This window comes from Eublepharis macularius, chromosome 8, assembly GCF_028583425.1.
Source record: "Eublepharis macularius isolate TG4126 chromosome 8, MPM_Emac_v1.0, whole genome shotgun sequence".
NCBI classification, from domain to species: domain Eukaryota; kingdom Metazoa; phylum Chordata; class Lepidosauria; order Squamata; family Eublepharidae; genus Eublepharis; species Eublepharis macularius.
In genome coordinates this window covers 43544454-43566126 of record NC_072797.1, presented here as the reverse complement: position 1 = coordinate 43566126, position 21673 = coordinate 43544454, and the positions used below count along the sequence as shown (strand labels likewise).

General features: G+C 38.8%; 1 protein-coding gene across 1 annotated transcript in view; it reads left to right on the top strand.

The window, feature by feature from the left end:
- BDP1 (B double prime 1, subunit of RNA polymerase III transcription initiation factor IIIB) overlaps window positions 1-21673 on the top strand; it is a 72415-nt gene that overhangs the window by 35556 nt on the left and 15186 nt on the right. The window contains exons 17-32 of the mRNA XM_054986735.1: window positions 1138-1220; window positions 2384-2627; window positions 3873-4066; window positions 5010-5232; window positions 6026-6207; window positions 6610-6820; window positions 9243-9376; window positions 10976-11189; window positions 12289-12497; window positions 12793-12964; window positions 15394-15608; window positions 15799-16186; window positions 16896-17021; window positions 18408-18441; window positions 18761-18844; window positions 20873-21221. Coding sequence (XP_054842710.1) covers window positions 1138-1220; window positions 2384-2627; window positions 3873-4066; window positions 5010-5232; window positions 6026-6207; window positions 6610-6820; window positions 9243-9376; window positions 10976-11189; window positions 12289-12497; window positions 12793-12964; window positions 15394-15608; window positions 15799-16186; window positions 16896-17021; window positions 18408-18441; window positions 18761-18844; window positions 20873-21221 — 3062 coding nt within the window. The remainder of the gene's footprint in view (window positions 1-1137; window positions 1221-2383; window positions 2628-3872; window positions 4067-5009; window positions 5233-6025; window positions 6208-6609; window positions 6821-9242; window positions 9377-10975; window positions 11190-12288; window positions 12498-12792; window positions 12965-15393; window positions 15609-15798; window positions 16187-16895; window positions 17022-18407; window positions 18442-18760; window positions 18845-20872; window positions 21222-21673) is intronic.

Below are 21673 nucleotides of genomic sequence, written 5' to 3'. Positions count from 1 at the left end.
TGTCTCTTGTGTTATGTCCAGAATTTGTTCCTAAGATACTTGCAGTGTATGTGTCCTTCAGAAATGTAAATGTGCTTAGGCTTGCTTTGCAGAATTCTGCCTTCAGAGTGCAGATGTTCAGAGTTTTGAAATTATTGGTATGTATTGCAGATTCTAGGAAGAAAAGTCAATTTGGGGCAGAATGTGGGACATGTATGAGGAGGTTGCAGTGTACTATAGTAGTATCCCTGAAACCCCTTCCTTTTTGGTTTATCGGCTTTCACCAAGAGAGAAGAACTGCGGTTCTCAAAAGCTTATGCTACAATAAAGTTGGTTAGTCTTAAAGGTGCTACTGGACTCTTTACTATTTGACTTTCATCAGACGTTGTCTACATGTTTCCAAGCTTCAGAGCAGTTATAAATAGGGGTGAACCGTTCGATTCAGAATTCAGATTAAAATACTGAATTTGGTTGATTTGGTAAAATCTAGGTATTCTGAATCAAAAATCAAGTATCTTGAATTTTTACTGAATTTTCGGGAAAAAATGTGGTAAAATTTGGCCATTGTTTGTTTTGGGAAAATTACTCTGGGAGATACCTGACGGGCTGGAGGGTCATTTTTCAACCAAACTTCACCAAATTTGGGGGGAATCCACTCCTGACTGTTCTCTAAAGACCCCTCAAGTTTCATGAAAATTGGCCATCGGGAGCCAGTTTTATGGGTATCCAATAGAAGCAAACTAAAGCACAGGTGCTGGGTTCAGCCAGTTGGGAGTTACCACAGAACAGAACCAAGCAGTACCTAATCACAAACATAAGACATTCCCTTGCTTCAGTTAACTTATTTTAGCAGGGGGGGGCACACCCCTAGTTATAAGGTCAAAGGAAATATTCTTAGAATGCAAAATAAATTCCATAGCAGATTCTAGGCCCATGTAATGAACATTCGTATGCACTGGATATGCATAGCTTTGTCTGCAATGTACCTATATTTTTGATCACTGTGAAATTGCATCTGATTAATGTAATTGAAAAATTTTATCCTAGTTTATAACTTTGGTAGTTAATTCCTGTGTTTGTAAATTACGGTTGATAGTCATGGTTTGTTTTGCAGTGGAAAGGTACAGCGGTATACGTTTATTTCTGCTTAATTCTCAGAACATTGATCAGGAGGATTCGATTGATGCCTCCGCAGAGGAGACAACAGAAAAAGACTTCCAGGTTTTAGCTGCTGAATCTTTGTAAGTATGGCAAAAATCAAGGAAATGTGCTGACATCTGTTTTGTATGTTGTTGAAAATATGGTTGGATTGAGCTCTCTTCATGCACAAAAACCTTCTGTTTGTACAAGAAAGATCATACTTTCTAAGGGTTATTCCTCCCCTGCTGTTTCCCTGATCCCATTGCAGGAGCAGCTTTTCAGAGGATGAAGGAAGGGGAAGATGAGAAAGATTTTTCATCTTGCGCTTCTCTGGACCCCATACAATGTGAACAGGAAAGATTCTTGGTCTTGCAGAACATAGTAACTGCAAAATAGTTCAGTGGAGGAAGGTGGCAAGAAAGGATTGAATGATATTCCTGGTGTTTATCCGTCCCTTTCTCCAAGTGGTTTAGGGCAGCTTATGTTGTTCATTCTTCCTGGTTTTAGCTTCACAACAATCCTGCAAGGTAGATTAGGCTGAGAGAGGCTGACCAGATCAAGGTCATTCAGCAAGCTTTATGGGAGGGTAGGGATTTGAACTCATGTTTTCCAGATCCCATTGTGGCAATCAAGCCACTATATTACACTGTCTTTAGAAATTTTGTGTGTGTAAATGTTATTCACTTGGGATGAAATAAATTTTGAGCAAACAATACACTGTTTTATTTCTTTTGCATGTGTAAGGTTTCAGATCCCATAGATAATTATTTAATATTATATCTTTTTGCCTTTCTCCCTGCCAACGAATTAAAGAATTACAGACGTGCTGTAGAATTCAGACATGCGATCTAATGAAGAAAAATTAATAAGGAACCAAATTAAAACAGGCTTGCTTCCAAATCTATAAACAAATTATTTAACCCTACCACCATGAATATTTTTAAAAAGTTCAAATAATGCAAATGATAGGACTTACACAATTTAAACTGGTAAGATCAAAACATAGGAATTGACCCCCACTGTGGCAAAAACATTCTTTGTTGTTTGTAGTAGATGTTTGAAATAGGTTCCAGACCTAAGAAAGCTTTCCTGAGAATAAGCTCCATTGAATAAAATGAGACCTACTTTCAAGTAGACTTTACCACTGTTGTCTTCACCACTTAATGTTTAAAGCATATTATGGAATGAACTAATTTTGCATTGTTTAACACACACCTAATTCTTAAGAATAGCACATGATTTTAAAAATTAGTTATTCTTTCAGGACTTGTGAAAAATCCACTTTACAAAAAAACAGCAAACAGACTGTCCTAAGACCCACTCCATTAGCAAGAGGACGAGTGAAGAAACTAAAACCAAATTTAGGACCAGTTGGTAAAAGGCAGGCAGCACCACCAAGGAACTTGGGCGCAAGAGAAGAAAAGGCAACAGAAGCAGCTGTGGAAACCAAGACGACTCTAACCCAACATGAGTGCAGTGGGAGTGACCTTCTAACTATTCATACCTCTGTAAGTATACTGAGATGTAACTTTTCTCCTAATGGTGAACCAGCACAAGGGGTCTTGTGCCAGTAGGAAAGCCCCTTATGCTGAAGGGAAACATTACTATTAGTGAAAAAGTTCCATAGGATCTAATACACTGACCATAAAACTTTCTTGGTGTGCTTTGCACATTGGATCAATAACAGTACAATCCTAGGCTGTGTAAGTCTGCTCAGGATTGTGCAATTAGGCCTCTAAATAGCAAGTTTCATATGTGCTATTGTGCTCATAAATGCACGCTTCACATCAGACTACCCAGAGCTTTAGCCACTGCTTGTGAACAGGTAGTGTGAGTGCTCAGACGATAAGAAATGGTTAATGGCTGTGGAAGCCATGTATATAGTTTTAACAATGGTAGTGAAAGGTATTTCATTCTGTCGTAATCAGTTGTGTGCATGTCTGTACATGTGGCTAGTATAGCAATGTGGTATCTTAAAGACTCGGAACAACTTCTACAGAAGTTCCCATATCACCTTCTCTTCATTCACGTGGACAGTAGACACAGATTAGGACTTGAATTCAGTACCTTGGAAAATTGAGATTCTGCTGAACTCTGGGCATGCACTTGTCGCTCTCCTTCTGCCATAGCAAATAAAACTTTAAAAAAAAACAGATATGCCCTTTATGAAAGCTTATGTATGTGGAGCAGAATTGTAGCCTAAATTTCAGAATAATCTAAGAGTGCAGCATTGTTTTAAATATGATGTAAGCAAAAAATATTATCTGCTTATACTGGACTTCATAGAGAACTTAAAATTGGCTGATTTATTTCCAGGCAGGATCTAAAATCATTTGAACTATACATTTTATATGTTATATATTTGAACTATACATTTTGTATGTTAGCTAATTATGATTAGCTACGTTAACATGGTTAAGCTGCAAGCTTTTAAATTTCATGGAATTTTTTTTTTATGCATGGAAGAATCCATTACATTCTGAAAGCTTTGCATTCTTTTCCTAACAGCACAGTTTGGTCCACTAAACTACTTTGGAGCCTATATAACTACTGTACCAGTAGAGCTGGAGTTGCTTTCATGTTTGTATGTTCCCAATTGTCCTTGGATTTTTTTGTTTGTAAAAATCTGTAGCCTTAATGTATATTAAATAACTTTGTACCATCAGCCAAGTAACACTAGTCTGTCTTCAAGTCATATCCCTTAGAAACTCTTAAATCTTAACAGTTTTAGAGAAATGCAATCTGTTTCCTAGGAGGCAACTAGTTATGAAGCTGACATGCCACATTCGGAGGCATTAGAAAACAAAGCAGCTGCTACTCCTGATAAAGTGGATTTAATACACTCAATCCAGCCTTCTGTAAAGAAGCCATTAGAATGTGCAAGTTTTGAACTAAAAAAGACATCTCTGAGTGACAGTGTGGAGGATATGTCAGAACATGTTAGTGGGTAAGTTTATTCTCTTTAAAGATAGAGAAAAGAAGTATGAAGGCCAACTCTTGGCAGAATACAATGAATACTGTTTGTGTGGTATGGTCTTTAGTGTGTGAACTCATCACTCATTTTAGCCATGTGCTCTGATTCCTTAAGCTTCAAAAACAGGATTTCTCTTGCTCTTACAAACCAAGTTACGTCGTTACCATCCAGACATGACTATTGGGGGTGGAAGTATTGTGGATGAGAGAACGACTAAGGTTCCTAGCATGCATTTTAATCATAATATGCTTAACCTGCAAAAGTGGGACCTATGAAGTTGCCTTATTTTGACTTAAACCATTGGTCCATCTGGTGTAGTAATGTTGCCTCTAACTGACACTGCCTTTCCAGAAGTTTAGCTGTGCTACCTCAGATCTTTTTTAGGAGAGGCTGGAAATTGAATCTGATGATACTGCAATCCAATGTGTTGGCTCTACCACTAAGCTTCAGCCTATCTTAAAGATTTTTTCATGACATATGTTGTTGATGTGACTCCCTCTTCTCTCTGCAAATGCCTTTGCTAATTTTTCTACCTTCTAACCAAATGGAAAGAGATGACTGAAATCCTACAGAAAAGATAATTGGGAATTGCTAGAGAAAAAAATTCTACAGTATCTTTTGTCTGTGTGACCATCACTGGAATTCCTCTTTGAAAGTTTGTACAACGTGGATAGGCCTATCTTGCATGGCTGCTTTGGTGCCTCTTTGAGATATGTTTGTCATTTCTAGTTACAGAACAAACAATTTGTTTCTTGTTCACTTGGGCTGTTGTATTGTTTAGCGATGCCTTTTGGAAAGTGTCATATGTTGACTTTTACCATGCTGCAGAGAGTTTGAAAATGAAAAGAGAATCTTGCATTCCTTCTAGGCTATATAGTAGGCATTGAAGTTTTGTTGATTTTTTTTGGTCTACCAGAGATTCCAGTCATGAGGAAACACAAAAAGAAACGACTACTGAAATAAAACATTGGTTGGAGAGTTTCTGTCACACTCTAGAGGAGAATTTAGGAGAGTCAGCTGAGAGAAAGGAAGCTTTAGGACCAGAAAACGAAACGCATGAGAAAAAACACTTGACTGGAGGTGCAGAGAAGAAAACAGTACATCTCAGTAGTGAATGTGGCAAGCTGTCTGGTCTAGATGTAAGGCTTTCATTTTAAAGCTGCTACTTTTTTGTGGGCAATTGATGTTGTTCTTGAGTTTGTAAATAAGTAGTTGCTGGTGAAAATAAATCCACTGATTTGTAGAATTTACATTTGGTTAAGATTTTTAACATAATTTTAGTATTCAGCTTTTGCATTTGAACCTTATGGCATTTTCTGACTTGGCAGTCAGCGCATGCTGCTTTCTACAATAGGTAACTTGCTGGCTTTGAACCATAGTGTAGAAATCTGTGCAACTAATTCCATGCAATGAGCCCAGTGGCTTTATTTTACTTTTTTACAAAAGCAGCTCATAGCATTACTTAGGAAATTGTTTTTTAATCGCTGTCATGAAGGGTTAGTGTGCAAAAGTAATTGTGAAGAAGGGGGAAAGGAAAATGATGCTAGACATTGCCAGTCCCCTAACTATGCCTAAAGAAGCTCTCTAGATTGTAGTTTTTAAGACAGAAAGCAATTTAGTTAAACAAAGAATCAGTAGCATATTATATGGCTATGCTTGCAGTATTTTTTTTACAAAATTAAAAGAAACCTAAGACTCTTGAAAATGTCAGAGGCTAGTAAAATGCTTTGGTTCATTGGCATTTAGGGTGTTTTTTTGGAATTAGGTGTTTTTTAAGGGTTTTTTTTGGCATTTAGGTTTTTTTAAAAAAAAAATTAGTATCTTTCTTAGTACCAGTTTCAATAAACCTGGCATTTTTCTACTAAGTTATCTGTGTGATTTTTACTGTGCACTGTGGATTCTACTTCAAGCATTCTAATTAATATATTCTAGGAAGGAGCAAAATGTGGATTCTTGCCATCCTTACATTTGTCAGAGGAACATTCTACAGATGCTCAAGAGGCAGTTGAAATGCAGGCAACAGTTCCATCTCCCCAAAACATATCAGCTTTAGACAGTAGTGACCCAAATGAGGTTTCAGTGTCCAGAGATATTCAGGAAAAGTCTTCACTTGGGTAAGGATATGTTGACTGTTGAGTGGGAACTACTTACAAAAGAACCCAGAGAACAGTAGCCCCACACTGCACCTCTACTGGGTTGTGGGGGGGATTTCACTCCTCCCTCCCACAGTGCGGTGCATTGTGGGCCTCCAACTTGTGATTGTTAAATATGAAAGCAAGTGAATGTCATATAATTTAATTTAGAATGAATTAAAAAATATAATTCATGTAAAACTCTTGTTAGATAATTGAGGAGCCTTTATCAATATTTTTATACACATTAGCTTTTGATTTCAAAAAGTCCTTTTTCTGTTTATAGATAACTAATAAATTTGTAGCTCACTTGTCATATGTAGATTCTGTAATGATGTATCAGAAGTGGAGAACTCTCATATATGCTACTCACTGTTTCTTCAGCGAACGGAGCACACAAGAAGGAGGCAAGCAAAGTGCTATCCAACCGGTGCCTCTTCTCCGAGGCAGACTCCAGAGACCCAAACCTAATGTAGGAAGAGCAGTGGGAAGGAAAGGAATACAAGCTGCAGAGAAAAATGAAGCAACAGCACTCTTGGGAACTGAGAAGTCAGAACTACAAAAATCTGAACCTTATGGAACTTCCTCTGTGGCAGTAAGTCCTTGTATGGTTTTTTGAACTCTTCAGTAACAAAGACATTTTGAATTCAAAATACACAATGTAGGCAAACTCTGTCTTGGCATTCTCTGCTGTTCTAGGTGTTTTATAGCTGCAGTGTGCAGCAGTTTCTAGTTTAACTCGTCCTTCCTTCTCCAAGGCAATTTCTTTATTCTGAGTAAGTTTTGTAAATTAATGCTTTCAGCATTATATGCAACCTAATATTTAGTTCTGTTTGATTAACTTTATTGACTTTGAAGGAATCCAGAAGCTTCTTGTGGAGCTTTTTATCTAGGGGATTTACATGTTGCCACTCTAGGGATCTATTCAAGGCAGCATACATGTAAAAACAATGCCATAAGGCCATAAAAACAGTGGTCTGTATTTTCCTAAGCGGAGGAAGTCTGAAGCCTTCCTCCACTGAGCTGCTTGAATTGGAGGGAGGTGTCAGACTTCGTTGAGCATAGTAGGAGGATACAGGCTAGTAGTAGCAATCAGTGGGTATAAGTGGGTATAAAAACAGCATAAAACAACTGTTGAGCAGCCTATAAAAGAGACCGCAGACAGTTCCTTTCTGAGGGACTGTATTTGTCTTTGATAAGAAAAAATAAACACTGTAGTGGTGGCTAAATTTCTTTTTCAGACGTGTCACTTTAAGGCAGCCCTAATAGCTCCTTTTGCATTTCTAAATGGGTTTGGTCCTGTGACAGACCCTCCCCTCTGTGAGGTACATTTTCCCACCAAAATTCAGTTTCCCTGCTTTGACTGAGCGGCCCCAAGTAGCATGTTAATATTTGTGATTTTGAAAGTCCATTTGTACCACCCTAACACACAGATACAATTTTGGCTTTTTAGCCCAGCCAAGGAATTTGATGAAGAAAATCAGGAGTCCTCTTCTTTTTTGTTGGAAATGGCACTAGAGACTGTATAACATTAAAAAAGAAGTAACTTTATTTAACAGGCAGGGATTGACTAAGAGTCATTAGGAGATGGAAATGCAGAGGTAAAATTTTGTTGGTATTACAGAATACACTTCTTGTAACTGACAAAATAGTATCCTTGAAGCTTATTTTCATATATTCTTGGTTCTTAACAGTGATAGATGTTTTACTTACTAATTTAGTTACAGCAACAATGTTTCTTCAGAAAGTTTCTTATGATAGTTCAGGTTTCCTGGAGTTAGTCTAAAACCATTTTCCCTTCACAACTGCGCCGAATTCTCCTCAGAGCCACTCCGCCCCCCTCTAGAAACTGGGCAAGAAGTAATCTTCTCAGAAGAGATAACCCTTCTTATTTTGGCTTGAAAAGGAGTTTCAACCCACTACCCAATCACACTCACCAAAGCACACTCCCAGTTCTTTGGTGTCTGTGTAAAGCGTACTTCAGCTTATGCTGATACTTGGACTTTGAACTGTTAGAATTCTTTCTCAGAACAACAATACTACAGTTAAGGCAAAGGAGTCTTCTCTCTTCACTCTAAAGGTGAACTTGTCTGACTTTTTTTGACAGACTCACTGACTCTAAAATCCTGTCAGAAACCAACTGACTGCCTTCAAACTGGTTCTAACTGACCAGTCAGAGAAGAGGGAGCAGCCTGTCACTCAAACTCTTCATTCTAGGGAATAGTTAACTCTTCCCCTCCCAACTCTGTTTTTGGTGCACTTTGGAAACTTCTGTTAAGTGCAGTCCGTCACAGGTCCCAAAACATTATTTTATTTACAGTAGGGTACTCTCACGTTTTGCACTGGAGTTTCATGTGATAAAAGTGAAACTAGATCCCAAGAGGCCTTTCTACTTACATAACTTCTGCTGGTACAAATATAACAACTTTACAACCTACTGATTATGGCATGGCATGAACATTATTGTAAGCATTTATACTACTGTGTTGGTGGCTGCTTACCTTTCCACTGTCAGTTCTTTGGATCCAACACAATGTTTACATCAGATTACTAAAAGCACCTTTTGATTACAGTGACTGGTCCTGTAAGAATAGGCTTGCATCCCCTGTTTTTGGAGAAGTGCAGTGTCTGCATATAATATAGTGAATACTGTTTCCAACACAATCCTGAGCAGGTCTACTGAGGCTCCTACTTGGGTCCATTTGGTGGGCTTACCCCTAGGAAAGAGTGAGGATTGTACTACTAGTATATTTAGTTTTCAGGATGAAAGCTGTTTACCTGCCTTGCAGAACTGAATTCTGATACGCATCTGTCTTGTTCAAATTCTTTTGAAGAAAGTTGCCAAATAAATGCAGAAATTCAGTGGAATTTTTAAGTGGAATTTCATAACAAAATGTGTTTCTACTATTGCCCAATAACAAGTTTTAGCTGTTTTTTAAATAAGTGTCAAAATTTAGGTTATTGTTGCTAAAACAATCTTTCAGATTTTTAACATTCGTATTGCTTAATATTTCCAGCTTCAGTTAATGCTTGACAATAATGTCTTATCTGCTGAAATGTCAGAGGACGGGCTGTTGGACTGTGAGAAAATGGCTCAGGAAGATTCTCAAGTACCTGGTACCTCTCAGAATGTTTCAAATCGTTGTGCCATGTGAGTTCTTAAACATTGTCTTTACTGTTTCATCCCTTCCTTTGTTCTGCATGCAAGTAAATGAAGTGTGCATCCAAATAAATACAGGTTTCAAGAAGATAGTTTTGGGTGGTTAGCAGTGTTGGTCTGCACTTGAAGAGCATGATTTCAATTCAGTAGCACCATAAAGACCAACAAGATTTCCAGGGTATAAGCTTTAGAGGGTTAGAACTCCTGCGTCAGATCTGACGAAGGGAGCTTTGACTTTCAAAAGGTTATAGTCCGTTAACCTTGTTGGTCTTTAAGGTGCTACTGGACTCGAAGGTTTTATGAAGGTAAAAATGTCTTAGGAATCCTCCATGTTAAGTGTGTGGTTCTTCCCAGTTAGAGTTTGGAACTAAAGTACTTTCCTTTTCAGTTAAGGATAAAATTCAAGGGCCGCTGAAAGTGATCAGAGGATGGAATCTGTCCCCATCACCAACATTAGCGGATTTGAAAGCTAATTTGTACTGGGGGAGTTTAAATCTCTCTGAAATCTTAATCTTAGAGCTGCTTTAAACATTGTAGCTTCCACGTGGAGGTTGAAAAATGTGCTTTGGCGTGTTTGCACTCCACAAGGAAGGTTTAATGTCTGGAAGCCTCTTTGTCACTACTATAGTGGTGTTGCACGTTATTAGGGCGTTACATGTGATAAGGGTCTTTCAGATGTAATGCTAGTGTGAGGGTCTACCATGTGGAAGTGCTTTTCAGTGACTCAGTCTGATACTGGGCTGGAGGAAACCATTCTCTCATCCTGTGTGACAGAGAGATTATAGTGTGTATGAGGAAAGAAAAGTAAAGGAGGTGTTTCTGCCCCATATTAGTGGCTCTGATTAAAACTGAGCTATGAAGGAGGAAGGGCAACAGAGAGCTGTTCTCTGCATACGTTTCTGCTGCTGTGATAAGGGAGGCATTCCACGCAGTTAGGCATCTGGCCTTTAGCCAAGAGTGGTAGGTGGATTCGTTTGACACTGGAATCTGGTTCAACCTGTCACTGTTTCATACAGTAGTGTTCTTTTCAAGAATCCAAATGGGTTTGCTTGAGTCTCCTTTGCTACCACAGAACAAGGGTAGCTTCTGGCCAGCACTAGATTTGTTCTCAGCTTCAGGTTGGCTGTTGCTGGTACCTGGCAGTGAACTGTGCTGTTTTCGAGAAATATAGCCGCGTTGGCTTAGGAAGGAGCAAGCAGTGTTTCCTTCTATGGAAAGCTTTTCTGCCTTGTTCTGTGAAATATATTCCTTGTTTAAAGCTTTCCCGTAACTAGAGAGAGAGTATATAAATTGATATTTCCTAGAAACATGGTCAGCAGTACGCAATTATTTATTTGTTAAAATCTCATTGCATCTAGCAGTCTACCTTTGCTGTTACCATTCTTTGTATCATGCAAGTGTGTGTGTCATTTGGAAGAGAGTTCAAGTTCCTTGAATAAAAATTTCAAACTAATGAAAACGAATGTGCCTTTTTTTGGCCTAAGTCTACATTATGAAATACATTGGGCCCTTCATAAAGGTATGTAAGTGGCTGTTTAAACAGTTACTTTTTGTCATAAGAATAATTCATTCTTTCTATATAAACCATAGGGAAAAAAACCTTCCCCAAGAGGATAAACTGTGCACTATCAAACCAGCTCAGTTAATGAGAGGGCGGTTCCAGAGAGCCAGACCCAATTTGGGGAGGTTGAATGGCAAGAGGAGAGAGCCCCTGTTTGAAAATATTAGTGAGCCAATCGAAGGAGAAAATGAAAAAACAGAGATAGAGTCTCTCAAGAAAAGTGATCTTTATCCATCATCAAAGGTTAGCTACTTGCTCATTTTTATTTGTTTTATGAATTAGTGCTGACAGATATTGCTTAAATGTTTCGTTATGGATGTTCCTGACTTTTTAGAACACGGCGGTGTTGGTGGGGTGGCTGGCAATGGGGCGCCACAGAAATTTTGTTGAAGCTTCATTACAGCTCTTTCAGTCACGCCAGTCTCTGTACAAATGTACATGTAATAAAGCGTTTGTGTGCTTGCATGTATAAGATATGTGTATAAATATAACACAATATGTACAGCTTATTTTTGATGAGTACAAAAGACATTTCATAAATCTTAAAACTTGTATCATGCTTAAATTATCAAACATTGTAAGTTGGATTTTATTAGGATCAACAAAAATGTCATTTAAAAGTTCCAGAATGTTAAGGTGTGTGTGGGTGTGGGGGGTGTGGGTGTGTGTGTAGACATGTCAGAGCATAGTGGAAATGCCAAAAGCTGCAACTGTTAGAGTTGTGAAGTGGAGCACTGGATACGTTGCAAAAATAACTGGATTAATTGCTATTGGGTGCAAAACATATTTTCAGTTTGCACCAAAGAATACTGGGAGAAAGACAGGGAAAATACCTTTCTCCTTTTGTGAATATAAAAGCCCATAGTTAATCAAATAATATCCTAGAGCTAGAAATTAACAAGCTGTTGCAGTAGGTAAAAAGTTAATAGTTTGTCTTTAAAAAAATGTTTTTTAAAAAAGTCACCAACTGTCATTTATCTGTCAAGGAGAAGTATGCTTCAACTGCAAACACATAAATAGAACTTTATCTATGAAGGTTGCCTTATACCCACTATGGAATATTACCCAATTTGGCTTCCATTGACTCAGTAGCTAGAGAGGGGAACTGGAGAAAATTGCAAACCCACCCACTTATTTGCTAACAGAAGTGCCTTTCATTCACGGACCGAGTCCTAAATCTAGAGGTTTTCCTGCGTAGTTTTTATCTTTTGTGCATTAAAATCATTGAGATATTTTTAAAAAACAGAAATAATACATTTGTTTTGACTCACAGTTTTTATGGGTGAGAAGCCACTATGTCAGTGTGCCTGATAACAAACTTGTCTTGATTCTAATCATCTAGGATGATGATGGTGTCCATACTTCCTTGAGTGATTTGGAGAAACCAGTGAATCCATCAGAATCCAGTGAAACCATTGTGCCAGAAAGATGTACTGATCAGAAAAAAAATTATTCTTCTGAAAAGTCAGAAAGTTGTGAATTTTTAAAAGACCAAGTAAAAATGTGTTTGTCTAAAGATTTTGAGAAAAAGCAAATAGATAGTCTTGCAAGGTAAATAATTTTAAGCAAGTTAATTGTCCTACTAATGTCATCTTTGTCTGTGAATCAAAGAGAGCCAAAATTATCATGAAATCCCCCATACAGCTGAAAATAACTGCCTGAAAAAAGACTAATTTCTTCTGTCAAATTTGTTTTTCTCTACCTTGGTTATGCTTAAGCCTTAATTCATTCATTTTTTTTCTTTAATGTAATTCAGGCAACTAAAGGTATATTTGTAGAAATGTGTTTCAGGGCTACTGGTAAACTGGTACGATCTCAGTTTGTTTTTGTCTTGTTTTGGGGTTAGTGATGTTTCTGCCCTTCAAGACGTAAGTCCATCAAAAAGTGTAAAGCCTAGTCAGCTTGTGAGGGATCCTCTTCAAAGGCCAAAGCTAAACCTAGCCAAAGCAGCTAGAAAGAAAGAAGTTTCTTCAGAAGGAGAGAGAAGTACAGAAGCTGGAAAAGTATCTTTATTATTGGTAGGTATTGATCATTTATCCTAAATTATCAGTTGATTAGGGAGTGTGTCACTTGAACTAGTGTTTTGAACTAGACTCTGTCATCATACCATCTGCAGCAGATTATGAACAAACAGCCTAAAAGCACTTATTTTTGAAATAATGCATGGAGACTATTTTTTTAGTCTTGTATTTTTCTTTTTTTCTTTTTCTATCCTTTTGCTAGGTTTATATTTTTGCTTAAAAATTCTTAATAACATTTATTTGAAAAAAAAGAAATAATGCATCGAGACTCTGATCGGAATCTGCACCAAAAATTAATAATCCAGGGAATCCAGATCGGGGATTCAGGGATCTCCCACCCCCCGCAAACCCCCCCCCTAAGATCCCCAAAATCTGGGCAAGATTCTCTTGTTCACTTTTGATAGATCAGAGAAATCAGGTTAATTTGATCATTATTACCTATGGGAAACACTATCTGGGGTGGGACTTGGGGAGTCATTTTTCAGGCAAACATCACATTTTCAGGGAACCTATTCCTGACCGTCCTCTAAACACCTTGAGCTTCAGGAAGATTGGACCCCAAGGGTCCAATTTTATGGGCCCCTGAATAAGGTATCCTCAGCCACACTATTGTTTCCTGTGGGGGAAAAAAGTTAAATTTCCATTGAAGAAGGTGCAAGGCTGCCATGGCCAAGGCACACTCCCAAAGGCAAGCTCCACACAAAGAAAGCCTTACAGAACCAAACTGAAACTCTGTCGGTCCCTAAAAGCAAAAATTTATTTTTTTTGTAACAACATCTATCACTAGCTGTTACAACCCTCTTTCTTTTTCAGTTAGATTTTTTCTTTTTCAGTTAGATTTTTCCTTTAACTCTCTTCTTACACTCTCTGGGTAGATGGTTGCCACCAGGAATTATATTCCAAGATAGTTAATTTAAATTTCCCCTTTAATAACATGCCCAAGCGTCAGACTCCTTCGTGGGACTATGTGGCCCTGAGGATAGGAATGGGATGCATAAGAATAACATATTCTCTGGGATTAAAAAAACAACAAAATAAACTTTTATTTTTACAAGAAGCATATCGGTTTCATACTATTTCTTCAGCTTGATGGTTTCAAAGATAGTTATCAGTTCTTAATGTTCTCTACATAGGCTTAGTCACACAGATATATATAAACTTTCTCTCTCAGGTGCACACACAGTTTGCCTGCTTCAGATAGATCAATCTCTCACTCAAATATACATAGACTTTCTTAGGTGCACATACAGTTTGCCTGCTTCAAATGAATGAATATTTACTCTCACAGACACACACAGTTCAGGCTTCCATACAGGTTGTCTAACTCAATTAGAATACCCTCAGGCTACCACACAAGTTGCCTGTCTAAACTAGAATCAATATTTCTATCAGAAATGCATAGACACCCTCAGGCTGCACACAGCTTGCCTGCTTTGCCCAGACTGAATGTGCTCTCTTCTCAGTAGCTAAAACACAGCACTTCACTCTGCCTACACTCTCAGTCATCAACCAATCACTCACCCTCTTTTTCACCCCCACTCTTCATCTTTTGATCTTTCCTTGTTCTACCATTCCACAGTGCCCTTTGGTTTTGTCAGAGTGAGGCAGCAGCAGCCTCCAAGACTAGACCACACGAAAAGGAGGCTGCTCTGAGGCAAGCCTGCTTTTTTAACTCCTTGCAGGGCAATTTGAAAAAAAGTTGTCAGCAAAAATCTAGCTTTTTCTCCCAAATCCAGATCGCATACCCCCTAGACCCTGATGCTAATCCTGTTTAAGATGTAGAAGCTTTGTTTGGGCAGAAGGTCTGTTTATTTGATGGCACTTAAGCCTCTGTAGTATCCCCTCTCTCTTTCTTTTTTTTTTGTTCTTAATTAAGGGCCGTTTAATTTGAGAGCCAGTTTGGTGTAGTGGTTAAGAGCGTGGGACTCTAATCTGGCGAGCCAGGTTTGATTCCCCACTCCTCCACTTGAAGCCAGCTGGGTAACCTTGGGTGACCTTGGTGGAGCTCTCTCAGCCCCATCCACCTCTCAGGGTGTTTTGTTGTGGGGATAATAATAACATACTTTGTAATGGGTTGGTGTTAAGTCATCCTGAGGGGTGGTATATAAATCGAATGTTATTATTATTATCATCTCTCCCTCATTCTTTTCCCATCTGGATGTTTTATGTCTTTGATTTTCCATATGTCTCATCTACCTATTACAGATAGGCACTTAGGTCTGATGTTCACCAACTATCATAATATGCCTCAGTTGCTGTTGTAGTTATGTACAGAAATGACATTCTGTTCTACATATTGGCCTGAGTGTATGTTTGGCACACCTTTTATAAGGCTGGTTGGGAAGGAGTGATAGGTAAGTCTCAAATTGTTGGCTTAAAAGGGACGCTGAAAAGTTAATTTGGCAAGTTTTTGGTGTTTTTTCCAGCATGATTTTGGAGAACAGAGGGAAACTACATCATCTACTGAATCCTGTAGACAAAAGAATTGGGCAGACAACATTAAACAGGAGGATTCCAAAAGATGCAAACACTCTGAAATACATGAATCTTTAGAACGGCCCCTGATATGTGAAAATCAAATAAGAAAAGAAGTCTCTAACTCTTTGTCTGTACAGGAGGGAGCATCTGAAACACTGAAAAGGTAACATCTCAACATTTTAAAAACCTGTGCTAGTATCTTAAATTCAGGGCCTTAATACAAAGACAGATTTCAGCATTTTGTCTTCCTAATGTGGGAGATCTAGCACCCTACACCCTGATATCTTGTCCCTTGGACTTTTTTTTCTCCCGTATAATTCTACTTTACCAAAACAATGTTGGTTTTTACCCAGAAAACAGCCAGAAAGGACACTGAAACAGACAAGACGCATTTGTGACTCGAGGACAACATATTCTGCTTCTGAATGTGATACTGATCATAGTGAAAAGGGAAGACGCCTCCAAAAGGTTAAACCGAACGTCAGCAGAGGCAGACGCTTAAAACGAGCCCTTGGCAAGAAACCCAGAAAGGAATATGCAAGTTCAAAGGTTAATTTGGTGACCCTTAGGGCCTCTTCTCAGGAAGAAGATGATGATGATGATGATGTGGATGACTTTGAGCCAGACCATGAAGCTGAATGTTTTTCACCAGAGGAAGTAAACAAAGCTCCAGTGTTTGTTCCTAAAGGGCTCCGGTCTCTAAATTCAGTTTCTGTTCAGATTGAAGAAACTATGGAAGAGGTATGCTTGGAATATCTGCGAAGAGATGACTGTAGGTATAGTGAGGTGTATGCCATCTGGGTGTATGTGTTTGCCAGGTCATAGTTACAAACAGCTGTTTGGAGTCTTGCAAGCTTTTTTTAGCACCTGAACAAGAAACTTCGAGTGTGAAAGAACAGAGAAGAGCTGTGTTTTCTATTGGTTGACAAGTCACTGTCATGAGAAAGCTGGTCTAGATATAAAATGAATTGATTTTTTTTTGCGATTAATTATCTTCATTGGTTACAGTCTCACTCCGTGTCCCATTCTTCATTGTGCGCCATAATGTTGGCAGCCTGGTGACTTGCTCATAAGGGTCCTTTTCCAGTAGTTTGCCTGATGTGACCACACAGGCACATTTAAGCATTGGCCATTGAAACTGCAGTTCTGAAACACAAATATTCCCAATTGCCTCGGTTTCAGGTTGGAACTGCTATCCTTAGCATGCTTACTAGCAAGAAATATGCTTAGGATTGAGTTGTATATTGAGAATTGCAAAATATTTGGCTTTCAAAATACAATGAAGCATTACTTTAGGAATAAAACTAATTTAGATGCACATAATGTAATTATAATACATATGAGAATCTGTTAGATGGCTTTTGACAAGGGGGAGATGGTTGGTAGTGTGTATAGTGTTTTTAGCATTACTTAATTGAAAAATTGTTCTTTTCTCTTCTGGCCCCCCCAGCTCGAGATATATGAGAACATCCCAGAGGAGGTATGTGTTGCTACTGCTGAATGTCTGTCCCATGAACAGAATATAGGTGTTGAGTCTGTAATACATGGGGATAAAGATTTGCTCTTCTCACAGTTAGTAAGTATTTCTCTCGTTTGTGTCCTATTTGATTATAATTTAACTTTTTCTCTATTTCAAAATGCAAGCTTGCCTGGTACACAGCAAATATTAGAAGTATGAACTTTGTTTTTAGATTTAAGCTTCTTGACCCAGCAACTTGCCCACCATTCTGTATGCACCAGAAGGGACCAAGTGACTTCTTAATTACAATGTTGCTTCAGTGTCATTTCAATTCCTACCAGTTACATAAACAACGTTTCTAAAAAGCAAGTGGAAAGAAGGGGATATTATGCTTTGTGGTAGTGAGAGAGGGAAGCTGGTGTCAGGTGCATTAATGTTATCATGTTCCAGTAGGCTTTCATAGAGAGTCTATGCATGATGAGGGAGTGAGATTGTATCTGCCTATATGCTGTATGTCACCTTGGAATAGGCATCGACAAAGTCATTGTTTTCTGAATTTATCGGGATCTTACTGGAAGACTGAATCTAAAATGGAGTTATAATCACTTCCTGGGTCAAGAGCTGTCTCCTTAAAACAGAGGAGTGCACATCGCATTCATTCAGATAATCTGTGGGCAGATTAATCTTTCTTAGAATGGCAGGTGGCACTGCCAGTTACCTGGCTGTGTTTTTAAGAAATTGAAATTTCAGTTTCATAACAAAAACATCCCAAAAATATTCCCTTCAGGTCTCGCACTAGAAACAATTTGTGAAATTGCAGAAGTGCTGTACGAATGTAACTAGTATAGAAGATTCAGGTACAGAAGCACTTTCAAATAGATTTGATTCTTGAAAACTCATAATCTAGAAATCCAGTCTGTCTTTATGGTGCTACTGGACACGAATCTTGCTCTTCCAGTACAGACCAACACAGCTACCCACCTGAAACTAGAATAGAAAAATTATGTAGAGAAACGATTTCTTATTTTACCCTAGTTTTATGAATTGCAGTTGGTTTTTTATGCTTGTCAGTGTGTCTGCTTTACTTTCAAGTTTGATTACTGGTTTGTTTTTGACTGTGACTTTAAAAAAAATTGAATAGCATAATGCTTTGATATTTTTAAAACAGATTTCAGCTTGTCAGTGGCTAAATTTGAATTACTGTCCATCAAGAGGGGAAATCTTAGAGTGCTTGAACACAGGCTTGTTAGAGCAGTGAGAAAAATTTAATAGACTTTGGGGATCAAATAATATTTTTCCTTAAGTAAGTGCCCCCTAATTCTTTTTTACTTTGTGTTCTCCTACTTGTTTTAGTGTTGGGCCCTATTTTAAAGTAGAATCAACCCCTTATTGTTTATGGAGACTTTTAAAAATTGCCAGAAGTTCTAAGCTACAACCCAATTGGATAGTAAATTATTTTATAATAAAACCCATTAATACCAATCTTTTCTTGTCTCCTGCAAGGCGATTATACAAGAAAAGGCAGAAAAGGAAAAAGGTAAATGTCTGAGTCTAATCTAGTAAGTTACAACTGAACATCTGACTCTGTCCATGAGTCATGTCTTGTTAATTCTATTTTAAGTAAATGTTGTTTTTAAAAAGAGAACCTTGAGGGCATCATTGAATAAAATAAATAACAGCGGATAAAAAGATGTTTAATTATTTAAACATTAAAAATTCTAATATTTAGGATGATCTCTGAAGTTCGTTTTTCAGAATTAGCAAAAGCAAACTTGTGTATTAGGAATCACCTGGGCTTCGAAAGGTGCTTGACTTTTTTTTTGCTTTTGTTGTTTTGTAAACATCTATGTTTTCAGGACTGAATGATGGCAGCACTGAAGCAGCCATGACTCTACTTGCTATGAGAGACCCAGCATTCCAGCTGAACATCTGTAGCCAAGGTATGATGTCTGTCATTGGGCCATAACTCTATTCTTGGTACTTTTAAACCATTACTGATCATTGTAACAAGCGACTATATCTATTTTGTAACTTTCTGCAAATCTGGAATCTCTTTCCCTTCCTTCCTTTCTTGACTGTTGCTATTACTAGGGGTATGCAGTCTGGGCATGGGAACTGGAGAAAAAAGATGAATATATTCCGATCTTGCTAAATCGTGCTTCCCTAGTTCCCCTGGATGAACTCCAGATGGTATCTGGACACCCAGACTCTCAGGGCAGGATTATCCAGGTGTAGGCAACTTCCACAGGCAGCTGCAGCAGCGACAAGAGCACAGCGACATGAATGGAGCCAAGCTCTGTACTGCTGCAGGAGAGCAGCGTGAGATTGGTAGGGCAGGGGAGGGAGGCAGCAGGCAGAGTGGACTCCCATCCCATTCTGCTCCCCCTCCCCGCAGAATTTAAAAGCCACTCTCCATAGGACACAATGGAGAGTGGTTGGGGGCAACCTGTTCAGAGATCTAATCTTCCAGAAATCTAGAGGGTCTTTAGGGTACAGTCAGGAGGAGACATGGGCACGAATGGAAAAAAAACCCCAACACTCTGTTCGTCATTCAGTGCCATCCATGAACAACGAACATGGACTGTTCCTGGACATGTTCGTTGTTCGTGGGGGCCAGAACCCCCCCAACCCCCACTTAGCCCCCCTCTCCTCAAGTGAACTTACCTGGCCCTTTAAAGATCCCTTTAAACTATCAGCTGGCAGGCGGTAGGGGGGATTCCCCCCTTCCCCTGCCAACTGATAGTTTAAGGGGCCCGCCACATGCAAGGAGCAGGGCCCTTTAAACATGCCACAAACTGACCTTCCCAATGTCCAATACCCACCAAATTTTCATGGGACATAGTTCTCACTGTCCTCTGAAGATCCCCCAAGTTTCAGAGAGATTGCACCCCAGGAAAGGCATGATCCACGGGTCTCCCTGTTGGTTGTCATTTTCTCTTCACAGTGGCAAAAACGGGACTCTCTGCTGGAAGTACTTTGAAGGGTTAAAGCCAGAAGGAAAGCCAGAAGGAGTTCAGACAGAGTTCAGTCCCTCCCTCCCTCCGGTTGCCAAGGGGATTGATTGCAGCAGCCGTTTGCTGATTGGGGCCTCACAAACAGCTTGCTCATGAACAGCAGATTGGGCTGTTTGTGGGTTTTTTCTGTTCGTAATGCTGTTCATGCCCATGTCTAGTCAGGAGTAGGTTCCTAGCAATTTTTGTGGAGTTAGCTTTAAAAATGCCTTCCCAGCGCCCTGGATATTTTTCCCCATATGGAATAAATCTGGTTAAATCTGAAATTCTCTAACCCAGATTAGAGAATCTGACCCGGATTTCAGGGATCCTGGATTCCCCTCCTGAGAGAGAGAGAAAAAGAGAGAGCTCTTTTGAAATGAAAGAGGGACAAGTACTCTTAAAGACAAACCCTTATTCTATTCCAAAACATCCTCTAAAGGATGACTAAATAAGATTTTAACAACTTGTTTTGTTTGTTTTAACTTGTTTTAACAACTTGTATTGTTTTGTGGAATAGATAAATAGTTGGGAACCTTTCTTCCCAGCACAATAGCTCAGGACAGCCTGCTCAGTTCAGAGCCTCACCAATCTAGTATTATAGTGCAATTGCACAGAAAAGTAAAACAGTTATAGGACTAAGTGTGTAGGAAGATGTTTATCTGGTCTCAAACCTGATTGTTACAGTATTAGCAGAAGATTATTTTTACCTCTCTCTTCCTATGCTGTGGGGGGAGGGTTCCCATACCTCATATCCGCTATGAAAGTATTAGCAAGTTACTGGGCAGGCCATTTTCTTCTCTCCCCCTCCCCCATTTTTAATGGTCTGCTGCCCTCAACCTCCTGATCAGATCTTTGAGGGCCTTGTTTCTTTTTTCTTAAATTTACAAAATAATTTTTGCATATCTTGGTAGTTGCTGAGTACTGAAAACCAAATGTTTTATTCCAACTTCTTCCTTTTTTCTTTTTGCAAAAAAGAAAATATGCAGAAATGTCCTGATCAAGATGACCAGACTGTTGCTGAGAGCTTTCTGAATAAGCATGCTGAGGAGCAAAGTGTATTGAATAGTAATGCGTTGCTTTCTGCCCCTTCAAAATCAAAACATGAACTGGTTTCTTTCAACAATGCAAGCAAAACTTCTCCAGGGGATCACAGTACTGGACAATCAGGTTCGGAAGGCTACTTAACTGTAGCCAGTAATGTGATACTGCCTGGTCCTTCAAAAAGTGAAGCAGTTTCATCACACAATATGAACAAAGATGCTGTTGTGGATCACAGTGTACCTGATTTGAAGGAATGCTTGCAGGAAGCCAGTAAGGTCTGGAGGTTTGTATTACTGTCTGACAGATAACTTGCATTGCAGACATTAGAAAGGAATCCTACTGCCATATTATAAACAAGTGCTTAGGAGATGCCGCAGTATGCTATTATTGTACAATTTAATTTCTTCCATTCTTTCCTCATCCTCATTATGTTATTTTCATCCCTTCTGTCTAAATATAGGCAAGTATACAATAACAGTACTGTGCTTTGCATCCTGAAGCTTTAAGGATTGTAGGACTTGCTCATGCATTGAAATGAGATCCAGGAAAAATGAATAATCATAAACTGAAGTGGCCTGTAAGATGCGTATAGTTCAGAGTGGACAAGGCTGAAACACTTAACTTGTTATAGCTTATGCCCCATGTTGGTAGCCATATTTTTAGTTGATAAAGATGAACCTACCAGATAATAATCGTAAGGTCTTATCATGAATTTGTACTACATTTGGATGATTT